At 35.0% G+C, this 24,766-nt stretch overlaps 1 protein-coding gene across 9 annotated transcripts in view; it reads left to right on the forward strand.

Annotated features, from left to right (window-relative positions):
• The window catches only part of Lrrc7 (leucine rich repeat containing 7), a 516,598-nt gene that overhangs the window by 342,013 nt on the left and 149,819 nt on the right, over positions 1–24,766 (forward strand). For all 9 annotated transcript variants that reach the window (XM_021731075.3, XM_040288837.2, XM_021731076.3 and 6 more), the window contains one exon: positions 22,572–22,646. In XM_021731075.3, coding sequence (XP_021586750.2) covers positions 22,572–22,646 — 75 coding nt within the window. The remainder of the gene's footprint in view (positions 1–22,571; positions 22,647–24,766) is intronic.

Below are 24,766 nucleotides of genomic sequence, written 5' to 3' on the forward strand. Positions count from 1 at the left end.
TTAGTGGATTTTCCCCTTCCCTGAACATATACACAGGGTGCTATCTATTGGCTATGGTTAATGAGGAGGTGTCTATATAAAAAAGCACATGTCATTTGAAGTCTTCAGAAAAGTGGGTGACAATACAGGGCCCTTCTTTAAATAACAAATCTGTAATTCACAGTTGTCTATCCATGATTGGATAATGACTGATGTGCCCCACTGTATTATGAATTCCTCTGGTTGAGTTTCATAATCTACACAGATCTCCTCAACCCACCATTCCCTTGATCCAATGGGCCTAAAGTTATACTGGCCAAAACAAGTTGTGGATGAAGAATTCCTGGTGAAGTCAAGTATGTCTGTATTGATTGTGCTGACCTGAAGTTAGCTGGAACACCACCTTCTTCCTTATCTGACCCTACCATTCATGTTAGAAGCTAGTGAGAGCAGATCTTTAATGAGCAGTCTCATTTAGTGAGAGATCTCTATGTACTTAGCCCTGAATGTCTAGTAATCCTTCAGTTGCTCTTTCTGGACAAACTATACTCTATTTGCTCCCAGTCTCTTCTGTTCCAAGTGTGGAAATTCTCTTTGTTTAAATTTTCAAAGTGATTATATTGCTCTTTAGTTACAAAGTAGTTGTCGCACAGAAAAATAAACAGGAAACAGATCATGTGCATGTACAAATACATAATATTTAATCCCACCATTATGTATAATGCTCCAATAAAAAATGTGAAAAAAATATTACAAGAGAAAATTTCCCCTACTAGTCTCCCAGAACCAGTCCCCAGAGGTAAGCACGATTTAATGTCTATCATGTCACTTATTTTTCTATGCATTACAAATGTGCACATGCATTGCATTATTTTGCACATAAGGATATATATAAACAATGTAGATTTTTTTATACTTTAAAAAATATATGTATGGTTTTCTACTGTAGCCATTCCCTTGTTTATTTGGTCTATAACCTACCTATTGGTTGACATCTATGTTGTTCCCGATATTTTGGAGTTTTAATAATGCAGTGATCAACCTATTTTTAACATATAGGTGCAAATGTTTGCAACTAATGGACTCAGAGTAGACTTAGTTGATTATTGGATATGACATATACGTATTTTATTTTATTAGATACTGTGAATTTTTCCTCCCCAAAATAGTACTAATCTTCACAAACTTTTGGAGCTCATTAGAGAAACTAAGCAATTCTGATTTCCCAGAGGGACCCCTCTTGGTTTGCTCTAAGTCACAGGTGACTAACACTGAACTTTTTTAAAAAATCTAATTAAATGTACTTTGTTTCTTCTGCAAAATTCTCAAAGTTTATGACTTCTTTTGATTTTATCCTTTCCTGTTCACTAGAAGCAACAATTTTCCCTTTCATTAATTTTGTTCTGGTTTTGTTTTGTCATTTCAGTAGAATTTTGGGAGAGATGGAAAATAAACTCCTTTGACATCTGAGTTAATTTGCTGTTTATTCATTCACTGTACATTCACCCTATGTTTATGCAGAATTGAAGATACAAAGATTAATTAAACACCAATTTGGCTTTTAGAAATTTCTAATAAGAGAAATTTCTAATGCAAATGAGATTGCCACAATTAACAGACAGGTAGGAAGGCAGGTAGATAATAGAATAGGAGTACTGAAGTATGGTATTTGAGGGGAAACAGGATCAGCCTAAAGAAAAATAAATAGGAGAGAGAGATCAGCTCATGCAGCTTACAAAAAATGAAAGAGAAGAATAGGCGTGGAGAACCTGAGGTGACTAAATAGGCTACAGAACAGATCATTTCATAGAATAAAGGCAGGCAAAATTAGACAAAGAAAGTTAAGTTAGGGTACCAGAGCCTTTGAACACCATGCTAAGGATTTAGTATCCACCCCATGTATGACTGACAGTCTCAAAAGTCACAAATAATCTAGTGAATCATACATTTTAGATTTTGCTCTGATATGAAGGATAAATGAGTCACTTGATAACTTTTGTTTTTTTAATTTAATATCTTTATTGATAACTTATTAAGTGTCTGAAACTGTGATAGGAGATAAACTAAAAAGAGTGATAATTGAAAATTTTTTATACTAATTAAGGAAAATACAGCTAGAACTAAGGTAGAAATGGAGAAAAGGAAGTAGAAAAGTATAAATAAGGGGAATTAGATAAAAGGGAGAGAATTGGATATGTTGTTTTTTTTGTTTCTAATTCAGATTATTTGGTATTGTTGTGATTGAAATAAGATTATATATTTATATATAGCAATAACAAAATGATTTTATATATAATTTTTATGTGTGTGTGTGTATATACATACACACACACACACACACTGAATAATTGAACCAAAATACTGTTATTATGTAAGTTCCACAAGATCAGGGAATCTGTTCCCCTTATTCTACAGTGTATCCCAGAACTCAGAACATTGCTAAACCTATGGTAGGTTTTCAGGAAATATTTTTTTCTTCTCTGAATATATTTATTACATGTATTAAACCTATGAATTTATAATAAGAGTGGATTAGAGATCATGATTTTTCTTCATGTAAACTCTAGAAGCCCTCTTCAATAGCCTCATTGTTGAATTTGTATAACCGCTTCTTCAACTCTAAAAAATAAAAAACTTCTTCCTAAGATTTATAGCTCGCAGAAGATTACAGCAATCAGTCATCGTATCTTAAATGTTCAGTTGATTTTGCAGGGTGGTTGCAATTTTTTCCATTCCAGGTGCACATTTTTATATTATGTTAATAAGATAGAAACCCAAATTTAAGAAAATATTTACAGTTAATGTAGAGACAACAAAAAAGAAGCGTGCATTTGCAGTAAGGTTCCCAAGGGACTAGAATAGCATTACTCATGTTCAGACACCTCCAGCATCTTCACAGCATGGCCTCTGATTGTCAATAGTGATGATTTTCTCATATGCTTAAATGATGTCAACAGAGCAGAGAAAACTCCAGTGGTGCATAGTCCTCCTGCATGATACCCGAGGCCTCTTTTTGTGAACAAAAACAGTCTGGATCATTCAACAGAAAATTTTTGAAATCTTTCCATTTGCCAGGATTTTTCTGCAATATAAGTGACTTATAAAGAAGTATGAAGTATGCCCCTGCCTTCAAAAAATGTATGTTTGTTAAAGAGACAAGCCACAAAATGTAGTATGAAGTGTCAAATGAGTTGTTTAAGGAATAATTGCTATGTTGAAGTGTAGTACCCATTTGCCCCATTTACTTACCTAAAGGTTTCCCTGAACCCATGACCATAAGGAAAATCATCTTTCTCATTCTCTCCACTGAGCAGAATTTAATTGCCTGCTGTCCTCCACATGTGCAGAATATCTTCTTGCTTCTGTAACCCCCTCTTATACTAATTCTTCCTTCCAGTAAGCTCCTGTTTTCACTCACCCTCAACTTTGTACCATAATTTGTATATCTTTCCCTTTCCTCAAGACCAGCACAAATGCAGCACTTTCTCAAAAATTCTTGATTTTATTAACTAGAAACAATCTCTTCCCATACTCTAAACTCCTCTATTTAGAGATCTTAGCATATGCATTACTTTTTTGCTTTATGTCATAGTTGTCCTAGTAGGGGCATGATCACAGCACACGCCCTTCCCTCTCCTTCCACTACTGATAAGGTGAATATTTTATCTATAGGGATCCTAAGCCATAGGAACCCAGTGAGGCTAACTTGTGATTTTAGTTCATCTAGTAGTATTGACTCTTTCCTTCTAGCTCCATCCCTGAAACCATTTCACCAACCTATTCCATTTTTTAACATGAAATAATTATAACATATTTAATTTGTATTGTATCAACTAAGATGTGAGCTCCTTGAGGTCAGGAAATCTGTGCATTAAGTAATCCTATGACTAAGCAATGTCTGTTAAAGAGATATCCTCAGATTACCATCCATACTTGTATTTATTTTCTGGACTACTATTTTTGAAATCCTGATTCAGTAGGTTCTGTATGGAGCCTGGGAACCTGCATTTAGCCAAACTCCCCAGGTGATTTTTATCCATGGTAAATTGAAAATGCTAGCCAGTTAATAAATATTTATCAAATAAATGCTTTATTTGTTCTCTTAAACTATAAGCACCATACGGGAAGGCATATGACAACATAATCTTCATGTTTCCTCCTTTGTGTATATTTATGGCCTAGTCATATGAATACAGTAGTTTCTCAAACACTGTAGAATTGGTGCATGTTAATGGCATGATTTATGACCAAGGTAATAAGGAAAGCTTTTCCCAAGGCATAGAATTTTCTGGACCTTGAAAAATGAGCTGGAGTTGGATGGAAGTTGGGCATTATAGTCAGAGAGTGACATTATCAAAGAAAAAGAGTTGAGGAAATACAAGCATCTCAGAGTTGATGGTTTGATTAGTTCAATAAGAGCCAAAAGTTCTGTGGCAGAGGAATGAGAGATGAGGCTGCCTCCCCATTGTATAAAATAAATGTTTGCTATCAGAACTCTAATTTTCATTTTAATTTAATAAGAGGAAAAATAAGTGGTTTTGATATGACTAATGATCAACAAGGGATTCGTGGTACTGCCTTGGCTAGCATCCACCTCCATGGCACATGTAGAAAGACAAGATTTAGTACAGAATTAACCTGCCCAAGCATCTGTTCAGAACTCCATATGAAAAAGAAAAAAATAGACCAAAGCATATGCTACAAATTGAAGTCTGGACAATTTTTTTTCATATCATGTTGGTAAGAATTCACATTTTTAGCCAAAACTCTTATTGGCTTGCTCATGTGAACTTGAATATGAAATAAGTAAAATAATAATTTTTTTTAAAGTTAATTTTTAAAAGCTTTCTGTTTACACATAAATAAAAGATTAAATTCTTCAAAAATAATAAGTTATATTCATAATAAAGTATATTCCTTTGGTCTCATGACAAAGCCAGCATTAGCTTATATATCTCTAATTAATTCATGCATATATTTACTCACTCACCAGCCAGATAAATAGTTATTGGCAAAATGTTTATGGCAAATCTTTACATACATGATACAAACTAAAGAAATATTCTTACATGGAAAAGGGGTTGATATGAAAATTAACATCAACAAGTTATCACTCATTCTGTCATTTCATAGCCCTTGGAATGAAAATAGTTACATGACCATGCTTGCTCTCTTGTGTTGCCCACACTGAGCATAGTGCTTCATATATAATGAGCGCTCAATAGGTATTCGTTGAATAAATATATTTGTTGATCACTATTTCAGGTTCTCAGGATGCAAAAGTAAAGTGGTAGCAGAAATAACTCTTCCTTCACTGACTCACCATCTTGTGAGGGAGACAAAAAATTAACTAGTGCACTCAGAAATGTAGAATTTCAGTCATTACAGGTGTTAAAAAACTTCTGGTGGAGTCTGGCATAGCATCCAAGATTCTCCTGAAGAAGTGATGTTGCAATCTAAAGGATGAAGAGACATTAACCAGGCAGAGAGAAGGAGGAAGAGTTCAGCAGGCAGGAGAGGAGGCAGGAGGAGCATCAGGAGTACACAGTGGCTGCATATATTAATGAAGAACTATGTAGGCAGGGTGAGCATCTGGGAAATCAGTTTTAGAGAGTTCCAGGGCTAAAATATTAGTCGATATTGTTTAGTTAAGGAATATCTCATTTGAAATTGATGAAAAAGAAATTGGTTTGATATAACTGGTATGTTTGCAATTGACATTTTGGTTTCAGTTACAACTTTAAAACTCATTGCTCATCTGTAATATGAGAAAAATTTGCCTGATAAAATGTCAGATCTTTTTCAGTGACAAGCAAAACAATTGAGCATGTAATTTCAAATTATCTAACCTTGATCCCTGTGCCAATAAATATTATAATTTTACTAACTTACACAGCATCAATTAGCCCTCAAATGGAGGTTAATAAAAGAATCAACACAGTATCATTCGAATAATTTGGGTGTGCTGATGTAGAACTATATTGACAAATTAATATACCCTGGCAAACAGTTCAATCAATTATTATGGAAAACTAATAAATAAATAAATAAATATATATATATATAATTGGTGTAGATCACATGATAAAATTCATACAGTGAAAAAGAAAGCTGAGGCTTTTAAAGAGCAATTATGAAATGCGGAAACAATAGCATGTTTAAAACATAACCAAAGAAACAATTGGCTTTCACAGAGTACTGGGTCAGGTAGACTAATATTATTGCCCTTAATTCTTTTACTTTTTCCTTTGGCATGTGTACTGTTCTAATTTTTACAATATTTAGCTCGGGCATATGTATATATACACACTAACTACTAACCTATATATACACGTTGTCTGATATCATATTATAATGATCTTTAGTTTTTCTGCTCCCATGTGCATATATTACCCACAAGACAGTGCTAGGAATGAGGTTGGTGCTTGCCAAATATTTGTTAAATTTTCAGAAGTGGCTAATTAGAATATTTCCAATAAATATTATAAATTTAAATACTAATAATGAGAAATATCATAAGTTCTTAGGTTTAGTTTATCATTATTATTATTTGAATAATCAGGTTTAGGGATAGATGGTACAGAATGCTATAAATTTTCTCTTACCAGCTTATTTTGTTTATGAATGATATGGAAAGCAAAACAATAAATATTCAGCAATACTCACACTAGTTGTATTCTAATCTGCTCTTTGACAAAAAATGCATACAATGACAGAAACAATTACAATACACAGTGAAAATAGAAGATGTTTTCAAAAGTAATGAAACTCACTGTAATATACTCAGGAATAACAGAATATGACAAATACGAAAACTTAATAACTCAAGTTCCACTTCACCCATAAAACTCTGCATTTAAAAATATTTACATTCCTCAAAATACAATTTGCAGCCCATTATGTATAATGTGCACCATCTTATTGATCTACCTTGCATTGCTAGGCAGGGAGGTTAAGGAGGGGAAGGAGAAATATTTCTCTTTCTCTAATGGGGAAAATAAAGCACAATTGATGACACTAATCTTTTTATTTTTCATTTAACAAATATATGAAGCATTCACTGTGTATCCACTAGGCAAAATAGAGAGCTAGTCTTGACTCAGTTTTAACATTTCCAATCTACCAAAAATTGAAGACAGGATTCCTTTGGAACCCAAATATGAATAGGTTTTTATCATGACTTTGTTCTTGCCTGCCTCTGATGGTTATTTCTGCCATGAAACACATAGCCAAATGGCTTTTACCTGGAAAAATTAACAATTTTAACATAGGTTCATACTTTCATTCAATAGGTTTAAGATACTGACAGTAGATTTTTTTGCCTTCTCAGTTACTGACTTTCAGGCAGAAAAGATAATGTATGCATACTGGTTTCTCAATGGATGAAATGCTTACTAATTAGCAGATTGACAACATAATTTCTCTGTTATTTTTCTGTTTAGGTAATTGGACATTATACAGTTTAATAGAGAATAAATTACCTTATATATCACATATTGATTACTGACTTTAAAATAATCCAAATTTTGAATACAGTTGAACTCACTCAGACCAGCAACAGTCTTGTATGATTCAGAAGGTATGCCAGTTTTGCAGTACATCTTTATGACCTTCAAGGACCATTGCCAATATTTTTTGCAGCAGGCACACTGCTAAATGCCAGGGATTCAGAGAAGCAGGTTTTTCTCCAGAAGCTCACAATAGTGAGTGTACAACTAACAGCTAAAAGAGATTCAAGGTTATTGGTTTGCCAATAAAAATAATAACTTTGATTTGTTTTTCTCTCCGTGAAATCTCTAAATTGGAAAAGATATTTATCTGATCAAGAAGAAACAAAACAGCTTCAGATGTTTGCAGAGGTTAACTCATGGGAATGTGTAACAAAATGTGGTGCATATAAAAGTTTATGTTTATATTTTTAACATTGCAAATGTTAAGAGAGAGGAAATAGGTAACCCATGGAAACTGTATCATTTACCTTAATTATAGTTTACATAAATGAACAAGCAATATATCATTTAAGACTCTAGAATAAAAAGTTCCATTGACAACTACAAATTTTCTATCTTGAAGATACTTTCAATCATAACATTTTTTAGTCAATTGGGTTTTAGTGTACATTTTGCATTTACACATTTAAAATTGTTTTTTTCCAACTTTTTTACTCTCGACTCTTTATTGTCTGACTTCAATAACTAAGTACTAAATATGAATTATTTAGCTATATTTTAGGAATCCCAGCTACAATATGGAGGTCATAAAGATTTAACAAGAGCAGTTGTCAGTGCCGCATCAAAGCCAGTTGAAAAGTGAATGGGAGATGAGCAAACAGAGGCAAATTATTTCTGCAGTGTTTCTGTGAAGAAGAACATTTAATAAATGGGGAAATAGTTGTAAAGGGATGTATAGTCGACAAAAATATTATTTCCTTTTATGTTGTGACAAGCTGAGGCAATTTGTATGCTGCTGGAGATGAACAGTGGTGACAGAGATTGAGAGTGTGTGGAAAGGAAGTAACTCCAAGCCTTAAGACCCTCTAAACAAGAAATCTAGAGCTCAAATGGACAGGAAAGGAACATAAAATTGAGGAGGGCCAGAAATTGTGAAAGATAAGCACAATAGTGTTTGGAAAACTCATAAATAGATCATACTAACTGGCACTGGGGAGCATGCCTGTAACACAGCAGTAGTTCCATGGCTGAGGCAGGAAGATTGCAAGTTTAAAGCCTGCCTCAGCAAAATAGCAAAGCCCTGAGCAATGTAGAGAGACCCTGTCTCAAATTTTTAAAAAAATTAAAAATGGACTGGGAATTTGGATCAGAGATCAAGTGCCCCGGGTTCAATCCCTGATACAAATGTGTGTGTGTGTGTGTGTGTGTGTGTGTGTGTGTGTGTGATGTTATATATAAGTTGGGGACATATCACAATGTCCCAAACTTAACTTGAACTAAGCCACATCCCAATGTGCCATATTATACCTGAGGAAGTATGATTAAGGGAAAGTCTATGGAGCAAAGGACAACAATCTTTAAAATAGATTCCTTTACAATTTTTTCTAACCATGTATGTGGGGAGTCTGGAGCTCAAGCTTCATTACCTTTGGAGTAAATCTACTTTTGACTGTCTATTTCAGCGAATGACAGGGTAGGTTATGAGCCGGAGTAAAAGGAGGATACTCTTGACAAGGCTGAAGAACTATGAAGTAATCTCTAGAGAGTAAAAAGGCAATTTCTTGAGGAAAAAAATAAAGTTGCATGCAGTATTTAGTTCTCACTTAAGGCATTTGTCATGAATTTGAAGTGAGACCAGTCAGCCAACTTGCAATTTTCATCAACAAATCTTGGGGCACTTGCAGAAAAGACAGCAAGTTGCCTTCAACCAATGTTAAGTTCAGCTGACAGTGATAAAAGAGTCTGTTAAATTGTGTGTGTGTGTGTGTGTGTGTGTGTGTGTGTGTGCGCGCGCACGCATAAGAAACTATTCATAATACTAAACTCTTTATAATGAATCTCAGTTTAGGAAGCAAGCAAAGATAGGTGAATAAAGACATGCTAGATTCAGCATATCGGTGATGTGTCATCTCTTATAATTCTTAAAAGAGTTCTAGGATACTGGAATAAATCAATCAAAACTATAGGAGGTGGTGATCAGTCGGGGGCATATTTTTTTATTTTTTAATTTGTTCTAATTAGTTATACATGACAGTAAAATGAATTTTGACACATTGTACACAAATGGAGCACAACTTCTCCCTCCTCTGGCTGAATATGGTACAGAGTCACACAGGTAGTGAACTCATACACATATATAGGGTAATAAAGTTATCTTATTCCACCATCCTTCTCATCCCTGCACCCCCTCCACTCCCCTCACTCCCCTCTGCACAATCCAAAGTTCCTTTATTTTCCCCCCACCCCATTATGGATTAATATCCTCTTATCAGAGAAAACATTTGGCCTTTGGTTTTTTGGGTTTGGCTTATTTCGCTTAGCATGATATTTTTCCAGCTCCGTCCATTTACTGCAAATTCCATATTTTTATTCTTCTTTAAGGCTGAATAATATTCCATTGTATATATGTACCATATCTTCTTTATATATTCATCTTTTGAAAGGCATCTAGGTTGGCTCCATAGTTTACCTATTGTGAATTGAGCTACTATAAATATTGATATCATATAGGGGCATATTTGAAAATGAGGTTTCAAAAGTGATACTGATCATTTTGACTACAAAGTTCAAGTGTTATCTTTTGAGTGAGTTGCTGAAAAGACTGATTATGAACATATATTGTTCATAATCAGTCTTTTTTTTCAACTAAATTTTTTTCAATTTAGATGGAAGTTTTGTAGCATTAGCAAGCATGAGTTACTGTGGAAGGAATTGGAAACACAGAGGTGTATGAGATCCAGTTTTCCACTTCCAGAAGTTCAATTTAATGTGCAGTTAGCTACAGTAGGGACACCAACACAGAAGGAAGGTACCTAACTGGATCAGGGCTTAGGTGAATGGGCTTAGTGAGTGACATTGGGGAAACTGGATTGCAAGATGTAGCACGTGAAGCCTTGAAAAACTGCAAAGGGTTGAGTTTTCCTTGGGCTAATGAATATAGTGAAGAAAGAGGCCATAAAGTAAGCAAAGGTCACAAGAGAGTCATTTTATATAAGTAAAGGGAATTTGGATTTTGCATTCTCTGGGAAATCGAAAGACAATTTTTCAAGCAAGAGTGATCTTACTGGTCTTCTGGCTGCAGTGTAGATGGAGGATGGAGAAAGGAAATGGCTGCAATCCCCCCCCCCTTTTTTTTTAAGAAAATAAGACCAGGGCTGGGGTTGTGGCTCAGTGGTAGAGCGCATACTTACCATGTGTAAGGCACTGGGTTCGATCCTCAGCACCACATAAATAAATAAATAAATAAACAAAATAAAGTTATCATATCCATCTACAACTAAAAAAAAAAAAATTTAAAGAAGAAAATAAGACCAGTTAGAATTATGAGATGGGAATGCATTTGTTACACAGTTATCATTCTTAAAATTTAGATTCAGACAAGTTCACCCAAAGTTTGAAATCTAAGTCAAGGGCAGTACATTCATTCAAGTGGCGATCACGAAACCAGAATTACTGTCTTTGTCCCATTATCAACATTTTATAGGACCCAGCCCAGAAAACATGGATGACCAGACGTCACTCCCAGAGGATTTATCTATTTTGTTTACAACTGTTCCTCCAGTCTAGTGCCTGATAAGCACTCAATATAAACACTACTTGAACAAAATTGCTGAAGGAATTAAATTCAGTCTTTAGAATCTGATCACTTGCTATGAAGGCCTGTCATTCTATGGCCCCTTGCCTAAGAAAAATCATACTATATGTGGATCACTGACCATTTTTCTCCCAGAATATCCCTATTCTTTTGTGCTTTACTCATCATGTCTGACAAAACTTTAATATCAGGGTCTTGCTTTTCTCATGTATTTAGCTGTATGACTATGGACACATTTTTTTCAGCCAAAATCTCTGTGACATGGGGATAAAGCAAACACTCATGGAGCACTGAGCAGTGTTATGGTTTAGATATGATTTGAGTGTGTCCCCCAAAGGTTCATAGGTTGGAAGCTTGGTCCCCAATGTGGCAGTGTTGAGAGATGGTGGAACCTGTGAGAGGTGGGGCCTCGTGGGAGACAATGATGTCATTAGGGATATCACCTTCGGAAGAGAATGAGGGAATTCTCAGGACCAAAGTAGGTCTTGCAAGAATGCATTGTTATAAGGGAAGAGGCCCTGGATCCTTCCTTCAATACCCTTTTTTTCTGCAGCTGGTTTCCTTTCTGCTTCTCTGCCATACTGTGACACAGCCAGAGAGACTCTGCCAGGTTGCCAGCACCATGCTGCTTGAACCCTCCAGCCACCAGAATCATGGGCCAAATAAACCTATTTACTTTACAAAGTACCTAGCCTCAGGTATTTTTTAAAACAGAAATGGACTCGTTCAAGCAATAATACTTGGAACCACGCACTGTTATAAGAACTCTAAATATTTTAACAGAGTTAATTCTCATCATCCCACCACATAGGTAATGCTACTGTCATCCACCTATGACAGAGGATGAACCTGAGCCAAGATTTTACCACAAGTAAGTAACAAAGCCTGGATCTGAACCTAGTCTCTGAAACCATGATCTTAAACATTATGCCCACTGCCAGTCCAATGATGTCACCTCCCTCACTAGCTAGTTATAAAGAATCCATGACAATAATCTACATAAAACTAGATAGAAAAGTGCCTTACCGTGGTAAGTGCTCAATAGAAGCTAGCTCTTGTCATTGCTATTATTTTACTATAGGAAATTAGATTATTCCATTTGGAACATAGCTAATGGAGAAAACGTCCTTGTTCATAGGGGTGCTTATTTGTATCTACCTTCCTGTGACTTCCTTGATTATTTCCAGTTCTGAACTTGGGATGAAGACAGGACAAAACCAATGCCTCTTTCTTACAACCGTAAGATGTCCAGAGACAAGTGTCTTTGGCATCTACTCTTCCATCCTCCAATCTAGACTTTCTGAGTCACTTCAGCATTTCTCCAGTGGCATGATGTCCACGTCATCTGAGTAGATCTGCTTTGTGGAGGACACCTGTACACCTGGGAACAAGACACTGTATTCCATACATGGGCTGATGGCCACCTACAGAACAGGACACTGAGAGGGAAAAAAAAAAAGTTTAGGATAGCTATTGCTCAGTCTGAACGCTATTCCCAGAGACCATTATAGGGTCTTCCTTGTATAGAGGAGGTGATATTAACTTATAAACAAATGAATTAACTTATAAACAAATGAATTAATTAATACTGACCTTACTTTTTACTTAAATTCCCAATTTTGTTCACATGTACTTTATTTATTTATTTATTCATTATTCATTTATTTGGGGGTACTGTGGATTGAACCCAGGGCCACTATACCGCTGAACTATATCCCCAGCCCTTTATATTTTTTTATTTTGCGATTAGTTCTTACAAAGTTGCTGAGGCTGGCCTTGAACTTGCCATCCTCTTATCTCAGCCTCTCAAGTCACTGGGATTACAGGAATATGTTACCATACCTGACTTACGTACTTCTCTTTTGGATTCTATTCTTCTATGGTTCATTTGGGGATATATGGCAGGTCTTACATTAGCCTTTCTTAAACTTCATTTTTTAAGAGCTAACCAGTCTTTTTGGATAATTTTGTGTATTAATTTTGTCATTGTATATGTTGTCTCTCCTTTTCCACATTATATCATCAAATCATAGATTTTTTTTCCTTCTATTTCATCAATATACTCATCTGAGTATTTAAGGGGAATATATTATGCCCAAATTTATATTAAAATAGTCATAAGAGCTTGTGACTGAAAGTGTTTTAATTATAAGTCAATTACATTTTCTCAGCAGTGAATTTCATTATTAATTGTTACTATGAATATCTATTTATCTGTTCAACAATGACTGAAATATAAAGCATCTTTTTCCAAAATACTGCCTAAAAGGGACAAATTTTAAAAAATAAAATAAAATTTTAAATTTTATGAACATTTAGTAAGATCAACTTCTGAATAAAACTGAGAAACATAAAACTAATGTGAGCTGGAAATAGGCCCAGACCCTGAGGAACTAACCTTTTCATCTCCAAAGAAATTAACTAAAGAAGTTAAACAATCTCAAGGCTTGTAATACATTACAATTGAGAGAATGATAAGTAGGCTTTTCATCAAGAGCTGAATTTTTTAGTCATCCTATTTTGTGTATTAGAAAAAATATCAACCATGGACTCTGAAATTCATGAATAAAAGATTTCCCAGTTGTGAGCGCTAAAGGGCTAGTAATAAACCCAGGGTATTATTAAATAAGAGACTTAAATAAGAAGGGAAGAAAATTTCTTAAACCTAGTTCATGCTTCCTCAGTGAATTGCAAGCCCTAAATGTTATTCAACAAAGTTGGAAAAAAGCAAAAAGAAATTTAAAATAATTCCTTTAGGTATCAATGATATCAATACTTAGAAAAAATGAAATAACCGGGCCATCTTAATGAAATATCATAATTAAGTCACTTCACTAAAAAATATATTTGTTAAATTTGCATTGGCTATTTCACATATGTTAATTTGAGAAAATGCTTTCAAATTCATTTATCTGAATTTCAAATCAGGTTTCTTTCTTCCAAAATTCTGTTTCCTTTGCATAGTCTCTGAAATAATAAATTTTTGTTATTACAGTATCTACCACATAATCTCATACAATTTTAAGATACCAAGAGTTCCCTTCTTATTTCACTGATTTTACTTTGAAAAACTTACATTAATAGCAGATGTTATGTTTTTCATAATTAGAATTTCTTTTAACCTCATTAGGAGAAATGATGTTATAGGATATAAACACTTGTGATCAAACTATATTATCCAAATTAGTGGAATAAAAGTAATACATATAGTCAAATTAGCAGAAAAGCCTAAAATTGCATATCGGTAACAATACTTATTGAAATGGTACAATCATGAAAAATATTTTATATTTGTATTAATATTAATGAAACCATTTTATTAATTCATTTTGACTGATCATAATAAAATCACTTTTCTCTTATACTATAGTTTAGAATGTGGCCAACTTTTTAATTATTATTCTTCAGTGAACATTTTTTCTATATTAAGATTTTTCAATATTTCAGAACTTTTTGGTAGCAAAAAGTTGGTAGTTGCTTAGAAGCAGATATGAACGTTTTCAAGGCATGAGATTCACATTCGAAAACATTCTCCAAGAAAACTGCACCAATTTATAACTCCCCAAACAGTTTATGATAATCTTTATCTGATCTCACCATATCCAGCATTGAATATACCAAGTCACTCTTGGGTTAAATCACCCTTTTTTAATAGAAATGATTGACTTTGTGATGAAATTAAGTAGCAAGAAAAAGGGTAATTTATGTGTTATGTTAGACCTAAGCCATTTAGTTGAGTTCCAAGATCCACTTTAAAATTGTCTATTGATCATGAAATTATATCCTACTCATGTTGTAGTATTTGTTTTCTTTTTAGCAAGACTGTCTATTGATCTGCTAACTATGTTTTGTCTCTTTTAGTATTAGGAAGTTTCTGTAATTTCCTCTGTAGTACATTTTATTATAATATCTGGTACTACAAAAATCTTTTATTTAGAAATCCAACCTATGCCTTACTCTCTTTCTTGGGCATTTGTGATCACTGGCTCCCTTCATTAATTTGGAGTTTCAGTTTTAAGCTCCAGTGTGATGTCATCTGTAGAACCAGAAGACCTGAGTAACAATCCCAGCTGCGGTTATGCAACCATCATCAAGTCGTTCTCATTTTCCTCAGGAAATGATTATCAGATTCTTCATGTAAAAAGTAGAGCTATTGCTCCCTTATGGAATGAGATATTTTGAAATAAAGGAGGAATGTAGGTTAACATCAATTATTCCTTTCCAGCTAGTCATAGATACCTTGGATCTCCAGTGGAAGCCAGTGGTAAAATTTTCAGAAGTATGATTGGGCAGCTTTGTCTACCACTCTGCCCCACGCATGCGAAAGAGTAAGTTATGCAGTGTATAAGGGGTTGTTCAAATCCTTGGAGGCCGTGCAAGACCTTATGTTCCTACAGCACCTCTCCTGCCCTCATACCAAGACTTCATACTTGGGACCTAGCCCATATTCCTCAGGGTTACAACTTGGATGTTGCAATTTCCTGGAATTACCATAGAAATCCTAAACCCCTAAATTCTGACCATTTATTCTAATTTCTTATCTTGTCAGTTTTCTTTTTCATCCCTCTCTGACCTACCTAAAGGAAATCTGAAGTCTTTTGTTTATTTTCTCTAAACTCTAAGTCTCCTTATGCCTCAAGAAGAAAGTCCTAATAACTATCATTGATAGAATTCTTTTGATTGCCCTTGTTTCCCCTCAAACCATTCCAATATATACCTTTTCCCCCACTATTCTATCACACAAACCTTTTCTCCCCTCTTGATCAATGGGTTACCTTGATCCCTACTGCAGCACTAAAATTTAAGAACTTCAGATATGCTTTCCCTCAACTTCTAACCCTCCCTCCGCCACACACGCCAACCTACAGCCATGCCACTTCTGTGTTCTGTGCTATTGCTTCTATTTAAAGTAGTCCCCTTCTTGAACTATCAAACCTTTTCCCCTCTTGGAATTTACTTTATTACTTTCATTCTCTTTTATCTGTCATTCATAGGTGCCCTCTCTCCCTATCTACCTCTATCTCTATCTCTATCTTTCTCCTTTCTTTCTACCAGCCTTCTTTACCCTTGACCTCTCAGGTTCTTTGTAGACCCTCAACTTTTCTTTTCTCATCCAAACTTTAAAAAGAAGAAAAATTTTAAAAAAATTAATAAATGGGCTGACATCTAACTAAAAAGCTTCTTCACAGCAAAGAAAATACTCAAGAGCGTGAAGAGAGATCCTACAAAATGGGTGAAAATTTTTGCCACCTGCACCTCAGATAGGGCATTATTTTTCAGGATATACAAAGAAGTCAAACAACTTAACACCAATAAAACAAATAACCTAATCAATTAATGGGCAAAGGAAGTAAACAGACACTTTTCAAAAAAGAAATACAAATGGTCAACAAATATATGGAAAAAAAGTTCGTCGTATTTTGCAATTAGAGAAATGCAAATTAAAACTACACTAAGACTCCATTTCACTCCAGTCAGAATGGCAATTAACAAGAATACAAGTAACATAAATATTGATAAGGATGTGAAGAAAAGGAAATATTCATACATTGTTATTGGGACTACAAATTGGTACAACCACTGTGGAAAACAATATGGAGATTTCTCAAAAACTCAGGAATGGAATCACCATTTGACCCAGTTACCCACTTTTTGGAATATATCCAAAGAAATCAGCACATTACAGTGATGCAGCCACATCAGTGTTTATACAGCACAATTCACAATAGCTAAACTATGGAGCCAACATAGGTGCCCTTAGATAAAGAAATAGATAAAGAAAGTGTGGTATATACATAGAAAATGGAGCACTACTCTGGCATAAAGAATGACTTTGTGATATTTTTTGGTAAATGGATAGATCTGGAGACTATCATGCTAAATGAAATAAGCCAATCCCCAAAAAACAAAGGTCAAATATTCTCTCTAGTAAGTGGATGCTAACACACAACAAACAGAGAGGAGGATAACAATAGATAGTCATTGGATTAAACAAAGGGGAAGGAAGGGGGATTAGGAAAAGGAAAGATACTAGAATGAATCAGACATAACTTTCTTATGCTCATATATGAATACATCACAGTGAATCTCACCATTGTGCACATCCAAAAAACTGGGGTCCTAATTAGAATAAGATGTACCTCCATACTTATATAATTATATCAAAATGGATCCTATTGCCATGTATAACTAAAAAGAACCACAATTTTTTTAAAAAAATCACACAGTAAAAAAATAGAATATTCTACCTGTATTATTCCCATTTATTTTCATCTTATTTATCTTAAACACTCTGTAACATAGTTAGCACTTGAAATGACTATTACCAAGACTACCAATGGCCTGCCTGCTGTTTCCAAAACAGCAATCTTATTTTGACCATACTTTCCTATCCCACGAATGATACTTTTGTTCAATTCCTTATTCCTCATATAGCTCTAGTCAGTGGACTCCAGTAACCCCAAACTCTCCTGAACTCCATTTCTTCTTGGCTTCTCCAAATAGGTTACTCCTTTTATCAGCATTCAGGGCTTAGTGTTAGCCAAAGCACCTTCCTCTGTTAACTGTACTTCTGCCTCCCTTCACATTCCCCATCTGCATGGCTTTAGACTTCCACAAAATACCTAGTCTTATCTCCAACAAAACCAATTCCCTGAGCTTCAGATTTAATAACCAGCTGATTCCTGGACATCTCCACCTATGTATCATGATCAAGGGCTGGGATTGTGGCTCAATAATAGAACACTTGCCTAGCACGTGTGAGGCTCTGGGTTCAATCCTCAGCACCACATAAAAATAAATAAATAAAATAAAGGTATTGTGTCCAACTACAACTAAAAAATAAATATTAAGAAAAGTTAATCTGATCAAAACTGAGTTAAGTCTCTGTCATGTATCCGCTTTTGCCTGGATGTTCTGAAGAGACATGCATGACTCCCTCACCTCACCCTGCATCCAGTCACCAAGTTCTACCATTTTTATATTCTAAATGATTCTTTTTTTTTCGTTCTTTAAAAATCTTTAATAAATATGGAAATTGAGAGGAGAATTTAAAAACTTTATAACATTTAGAGATTTGATAGTAATTTTATATCTGTTGAATACAATAATTTAAAATGAGAGGCCTTATGCTTTGTATACTTTTAAGGGTTTTTTCCTAATATTAAATCATTTCGTTAAGTTTTAAAGCAGTTTTAGGTTTACGGGTAAATTATGAAGTAGTATAGAGAATTTCCATATACCCCCACCCAGTTTCCCTTATTATTAACATTTTATATTACCACAGTACATTTGTTATAATTAATGAACCAATATTGATACATTATTATTAATGGAGTCCATCCTTTATCCCGATTTTGTGTTTAGTCAGATTTTTGTCTCTGTGACCGAAATACATGACAAGAACAACTTAGAGTAGGAGAAGTTTGGGGGCTCACAGATTCCAAGGTTTTGTCCATGGTCTGCAGACTCCATTGCTTTGGTCCTGAGGTGGGGGCAGAACATCATGGCAGAAGGGCCTGCAGGAGGAAAGGTGCTCAGTTCATGGCAGCCAGGAAGCAAAGCAGGGGGAGCAGCCAGGGGGATCCGATATAATCCCCTAGGGCACACTCCCAGCAATCCACCTCCTAGCCACACTCCACCTACCGACAGTTACCAACCAGTACAGTTCATCTTTCAAATTATTAATCCATGAGATGGATTAATCCATATTAGGTGACTGCCCTCATAATCTAACCACTCCACCCCTGACCATTCCTGCATGGACACAGGAGTTTTTGTGGGACACCTCTTATCCAAACCATAGCAGATATCCTTAGTGTTTATCCAATGCCATCCTTCTGTTCCAGAATCCCATTCAGAACTTCATATCACGTTAGTTTTCATGCCTTAGGCTCCTCTTGGCAGTGGTGGTTTCTCAGGCTGTCCTCATTTTTGAAGGTCTTGACAGTGTTGAGGATTCCTTAATCCAACTTCTCTCTATTCCTTAATATCTCTTTCATTACCAATCTTAATCTGTTTTCATGTCTAAATTTTTTTCTTTTTTGTATCAATTTAGAGTTTTATTTATATTAGATATCTATAAATAAAAATACCACTCTATCAAAATCACTTCCTATTAAAATTTTTCTAGTGATTCTCCTTCCCCCAAGCAATAAACTCCTATCTTCTTTTTAAAAAAAAACGAGATCTTTGTAAATCCTTGTTTTCCTTTGCTGCCTCACTTCATACTACTCACTCTGACTCAAAGTTACGTAAATCAAACTGCCTATCCTTCTATTCACACATCATGTTATTTCTCACCACTGTGCTTCTGACTAAAATGTGCTTCCTTTCCTCCCTTCTTTACTGGCCAACTCCTCATCTCAGCTCTGTGAATTCTCCCTCAGAGAATTCCTGAAGCAGATAGATTCCCTTCCTTTATGTTCCCATAATATGATATATTTACTCTTTGAGTGTTTGCTTTATAACTAGAATGTGCGTTTCTTAAAGTCAGAGGCTACTCTATACATATGACTCTAGTGTAATGCCTAGCACTTAGAAGATGTTTAATAAGTACTTAGTTAAGGGATGGATCGATTATAAAAGTGCTACACATATCATTCCCTTTTTTGTATAGTATCATTGTGTGGCAGAGATAGTAGTGTTCTCCAAACATTCCATAAACTCTTCCTATACTCTTTAACCTTCCTTGCCCTTAGACTGGGGCCATGAAAGTATTTCTAGACAATGGGATATAAGTATACATGATCTATGGCAAACCCAGTCCAATATCTTTAAAAGCAGTGATAAGTTTTCTTCACTCTCTCTCTCCCTGCTTTGGCTCTTTGGGAAGTCTTGAGATGGTGGTTGGTGGTATCATAAGTATGTGAGGAATAAACCCATGCTGAACATGTAGTAGAAGTAGAAAGTAAGCCTGTTGTATTAAGTCACTGAGATTTCATGATGTATTTATTAAGGATTTATTCAGCATTATCTTGTCTACCCCAAATAATGCTTATTATTACAAATTTTTGCATTAACCTCTGTCTTATTGTATACAGGTAAGAATGTTGAACCTTATCCAGTAAGAACTTTCTCTTCATCTTAAATCTGTGTAATGCCTAGGCTTAGGAAAAACTGAGACACATAACTCATGTTTTCTAGAGTTGCCTATCTGTTGCTAGCCAGCCCTCTGCCTCAAAGCCTTTGCATGTCAAAAGCTCCTAAAGTGATTTATGTGTTCCATCCTTGCCCAGCCTAACATATAGGTGGGGTAGTTCATTGGCTGCTACTTATAAGTGAAAGTAGGAATATCTTCTTACACAAAAAATATTCACTATACTTACTGACATAAATCTGATTCTACAGTAGAATGCCATGTCTCTAAATTTATACTTTTATCCCTATTATGAAGGAAACTTTTCCCAGGAATCTACCATATTCCATTGTAATCCCAAACTAAAGGGATCAGAGACTACCTTCAAAATGGATCTGAAGCCCTTCTAGTAGTCAAGGGTGTGTGTGTGTAACCTTCACTGAACTACAATTTCCAATTGATAAAATTCTATGCTTTTCCATGAATATTCCATAAAATGCACTGACTTCCTACTTAGGTTCCAAATTGTATTGAACCATATTTATATTATATCCTTTCAATAAGCAATAATTATTTCAGATAAAAGAAACAGAAAACCTAGTTTCAAGTTTGACTTAGTTCAAAGATAATAGGGTGTCACCAAGGATCCACCTTTTAGCTCTAGTTTCTTTGAAAAGACTCCATCCTTAGGTAGGTTCTCCCATTACCTCATAGCTAGAGCTGCACCTTTCCAGTTCAAATCTAGCAGGGAAGAGAGTCTTTCCTTGAGAAGTCCCAAAGGTTCATTGCCTTCTGTGGTTTTGAATGGGTCAAATTCCATCTCTGAATCAGTCCTTAGGGTCAGGGAAATACAGTACACTAACTAGTTCAGGCCTTCGTCATCCCATAGAGTAGTAAAAAAGAATCTACTTCAAAGGAGGTGTATAATCTAAGAGTGGAAAAGGTGATGATTTCTGGGAAAAAGTTCAGTAAAGGCCACACCCAGAGGAGAAATGATGCTGGCAGCAATAGCAGCTGCTCTCCTTCTATATAGTCTACAGTCCAGGAGGCAGAATTTAGAGAGAGCTTCTCACTAGGGAATGTGTGTCTATGCACTGTGTGTTACAGCTTGATCATATTCTCATTCCTTCTCTGTACTTCTCTAAGGTGTTCTTTCACCCACTGCCTTGAGTTTTAGTTCTCTAGAATCATTTGTCTAAATATGCTTCATTTAGACAAAGAGATCGAGATGGAGTCAAAATGGCAATAATTAGAATACAGACAACAATATTGTGTTGGTGAAGATATGGGGGGAAAGGCACACTCATACATTGCTGGTGGGACTGAAAATTGGTGCAGCTAATCTGGAAAGCAGTATGGACATTCCTTAGAAAACTTGGAATGGAACTACCATCTGACCCAGCTATCCCACTCCTTGATCTATACCCAAAGAACTTAAAATCAGCATACCACAGCCATGCAGCCACATCAGTGTTTATAGGAGCTCAATTCACAAAACCTAAACTGTGGAAACAACCTAGATGCGCTTCAATAGATGAATGGATAAAGAAACTGTGGGATATATACACAGTGGAATATTACTCAGCATTAAAAGAGAATAAAATTATGGTATCTACAGGTAAATGGATGGAGTTGGAGAATATCATGCTAAGTGAAGTAAGCCAATCCCAAAAAATCAAAGACTGAATGTTCTCTCTGATAAGTGGCTGCTGATCCATAATGGGGGGGACATGGGAAAAATGGAGGAACTTTGATGGGGCAAAGTGAAAGGGGATGGGGAGGGGCATGGGGGCAGAAAGGTGGTGGAATGAGATGGACATCATTACCCTAGGTACTTGTATGACAGCACATATGGTGCAACGCTACATCATGTACAACCATAGAAATGCAAAGTTGTGCTGCAATTATGTGCAATGAATCAAAATGCATTCTGCTGTCATATATACCTAATTAAAATAAATTTTAAAAAGAAACTTATCAAGTGATTAGAGTATAATTGATGACACAAACAATAATAGGAAGATATTATGGAAATAGACTAATGTGTCGGAATAATAGATTTTAATTTTCATTAGTGTTATTCTTACCTTAAGAACTGTCAGTTTTGTTAGAGATCTATTAAACTTAGAGATTCTGAGAGGATTAACACAGATTCCTAACTAAAAACTCAAGATCCAAGGAACAGTATTTAATATATATGACAAGAAAAGACTCATTTTGTTTTCTTCCTTTCTCTCTGCCTCTCTCCCAGCCTGAAGTTCTGGATCAAATACAAAATTTAAGGGAGTTATGGATGGATAATAATGCATTACAAGTACTACCTGGGGTATGTAAGTTTTATTATGCCATGTTGTTTAACATTTATGTTACACATTTGTTGCATTTGATAGTAACCAATCCTAAATCTTAAGTCTCAGTGTTTACATTTCAAAATAAAATAACACTTGCTAGAAGTATTCAGTCATCAAGTGTTTTCACTGATTTGTCCTCCAGTGTTTCAAATGTCTCTGTGAGTGTTACAGGTATGCAAAATGTATTAAAATTTTTTTCTTGGGTATTTTTCATCTCTTTTCATAGTCACTATTTTTTAAAAGCTGAGCATTCATCATTATTTTTGAAAAGAGGAATACTATATATAATACCACATTTTATTTTACAAAATTAGCCTATTCTTACAGGTAATTAGAGAATGGTTTCTGTTCGTATTGTTAGAGCTTTTCACAGATGAAAATCTCTTTCTTAATTCAGGCAACGTCCAAGAGATCCCACTTAAACTTTTGAAAATGGCAACAATCATATGGCATTAAAAACAAAAGTTGAACAGTCATTTTTTTTCCCCTTGATTAAAGGGCAGTCCCATGGGACTTCCTAAGTATTAGGCTTACCTCTCAACTAGTGGAGTGTGACTTTTCTTGCTTTCTCAATTTAGTGAAAGAATAGCTTTCCAAAGAACACTTCCCCTCACCACCCACAGCACGTGCACTTGAATAAGTATATGCACACATGCACACACGAGCAGAGCAAGCACAAGTCCCCTGTGGTTGACCAACCCTGAACACCTAGCACTGGACTGAGAACCAGAGCAGCTGGGTGTGTAATAATTCTTCAGTCAACACAAAATAGATGTGTGTTCCAAAAGCCAATTTTGCTCCTTTTTGTGTGTATATTGACAAAAATTTTTAAATTAATTTTACATGCAACAAGAACAAGAAGCTTATTCTCTGTTTAAATAAGCATGAGACCACAGAAAGAAAAACATTTGGAAAGAGTAGAGAAAATGTTTTCTTCCCCTAGCAAAAGTATATACGTCTATCAACATGGCCAGAAAACAGAAAATCCACAGTTTTTTCTTTCCATAATTTTAGTTACCCACAGTCAACTGCAGTTCAAAAAAATAAAACCAGAAGTAAGCAATACATAAGTTTTAACTAACTTTTATTATAATATATTGTTTTAATTGTTCTATTTTATCATTAGTTGTCATCACTTACTTTACTGTTTATTTTTAATTATTTATTCATCATCATTATCATTATTGTTTATGTTTATTCATTTGTTATATACTTATTATTTATTTATTCATTGTTTAATCTCTTACTGTTCCCAATTGATAAACTAAATTTTACCATAGTATTTTACATAAATTTTACCATATATTCATGGGCAAAACAGTATATTTAGGTTTCAATCACTGAATGTCTTGGAATTTATCCCCCACAAATAAGAAGGGACTGCTATGTATGTGCAAATCCTGGAGAAATATGGGTAAGACGCTACTAATTTCCTGTGCAGAGGTTGAGGAAACAATGCATGTCTAGTTGGAAGTTCACACCCACTTCTCCAACATGTTTATTCAAAAACACATAGCATGTGCCATGAGCTAGACATTTTCATGATATTTTACAAATATGGATTCATTGAATCCTCCTAACAACCTGGTAATGTAGATTCTTACCATCTTTATTTTATAAATAAGGAAACTGAAATACAGGAAGGGCAAGTAACTAGCTCAATATCATTCGACCAGTAAATGATGGACTTGTGACTCAACCCAGCTCAAGAGGCTTCTGCTCTATATGGAACCAATAGAAGTTACAAATGAGAATTAAACTCATCATACTTATCATGATGAATAGTTTCCAAAACCCAGCTGTGCAAATCAACTCGCACCCCAAATTCCCTAATGTATTATTTAAATGGAAAGGCAACGATGAGATCTATAAAACATAGAATACTACCTAACATGTCTTTTTTCAGTTTTTCATATGGTCTGCTAGCTTTAAGTAGATTCCTTGCTTTACTTATTATGCTTGAATTTGACCTTTTGTTTTACCTTCTATGGGAATATCCCATACCTCCCTACCATAAATAGCCATCGCTTTCCAAATGTTGGTACTTGAAAAAGACTGTTTCTCTATTACCTGCAAGCACTTGACTTTGAAAAGC

Source organism: Ictidomys tridecemlineatus, chromosome 11 (genome assembly GCF_052094955.1).
Source record: "Ictidomys tridecemlineatus isolate mIctTri1 chromosome 11, mIctTri1.hap1, whole genome shotgun sequence".
Lineage (NCBI taxonomy): Eukaryota > Metazoa > Chordata > Mammalia > Rodentia > Sciuridae > Ictidomys > Ictidomys tridecemlineatus.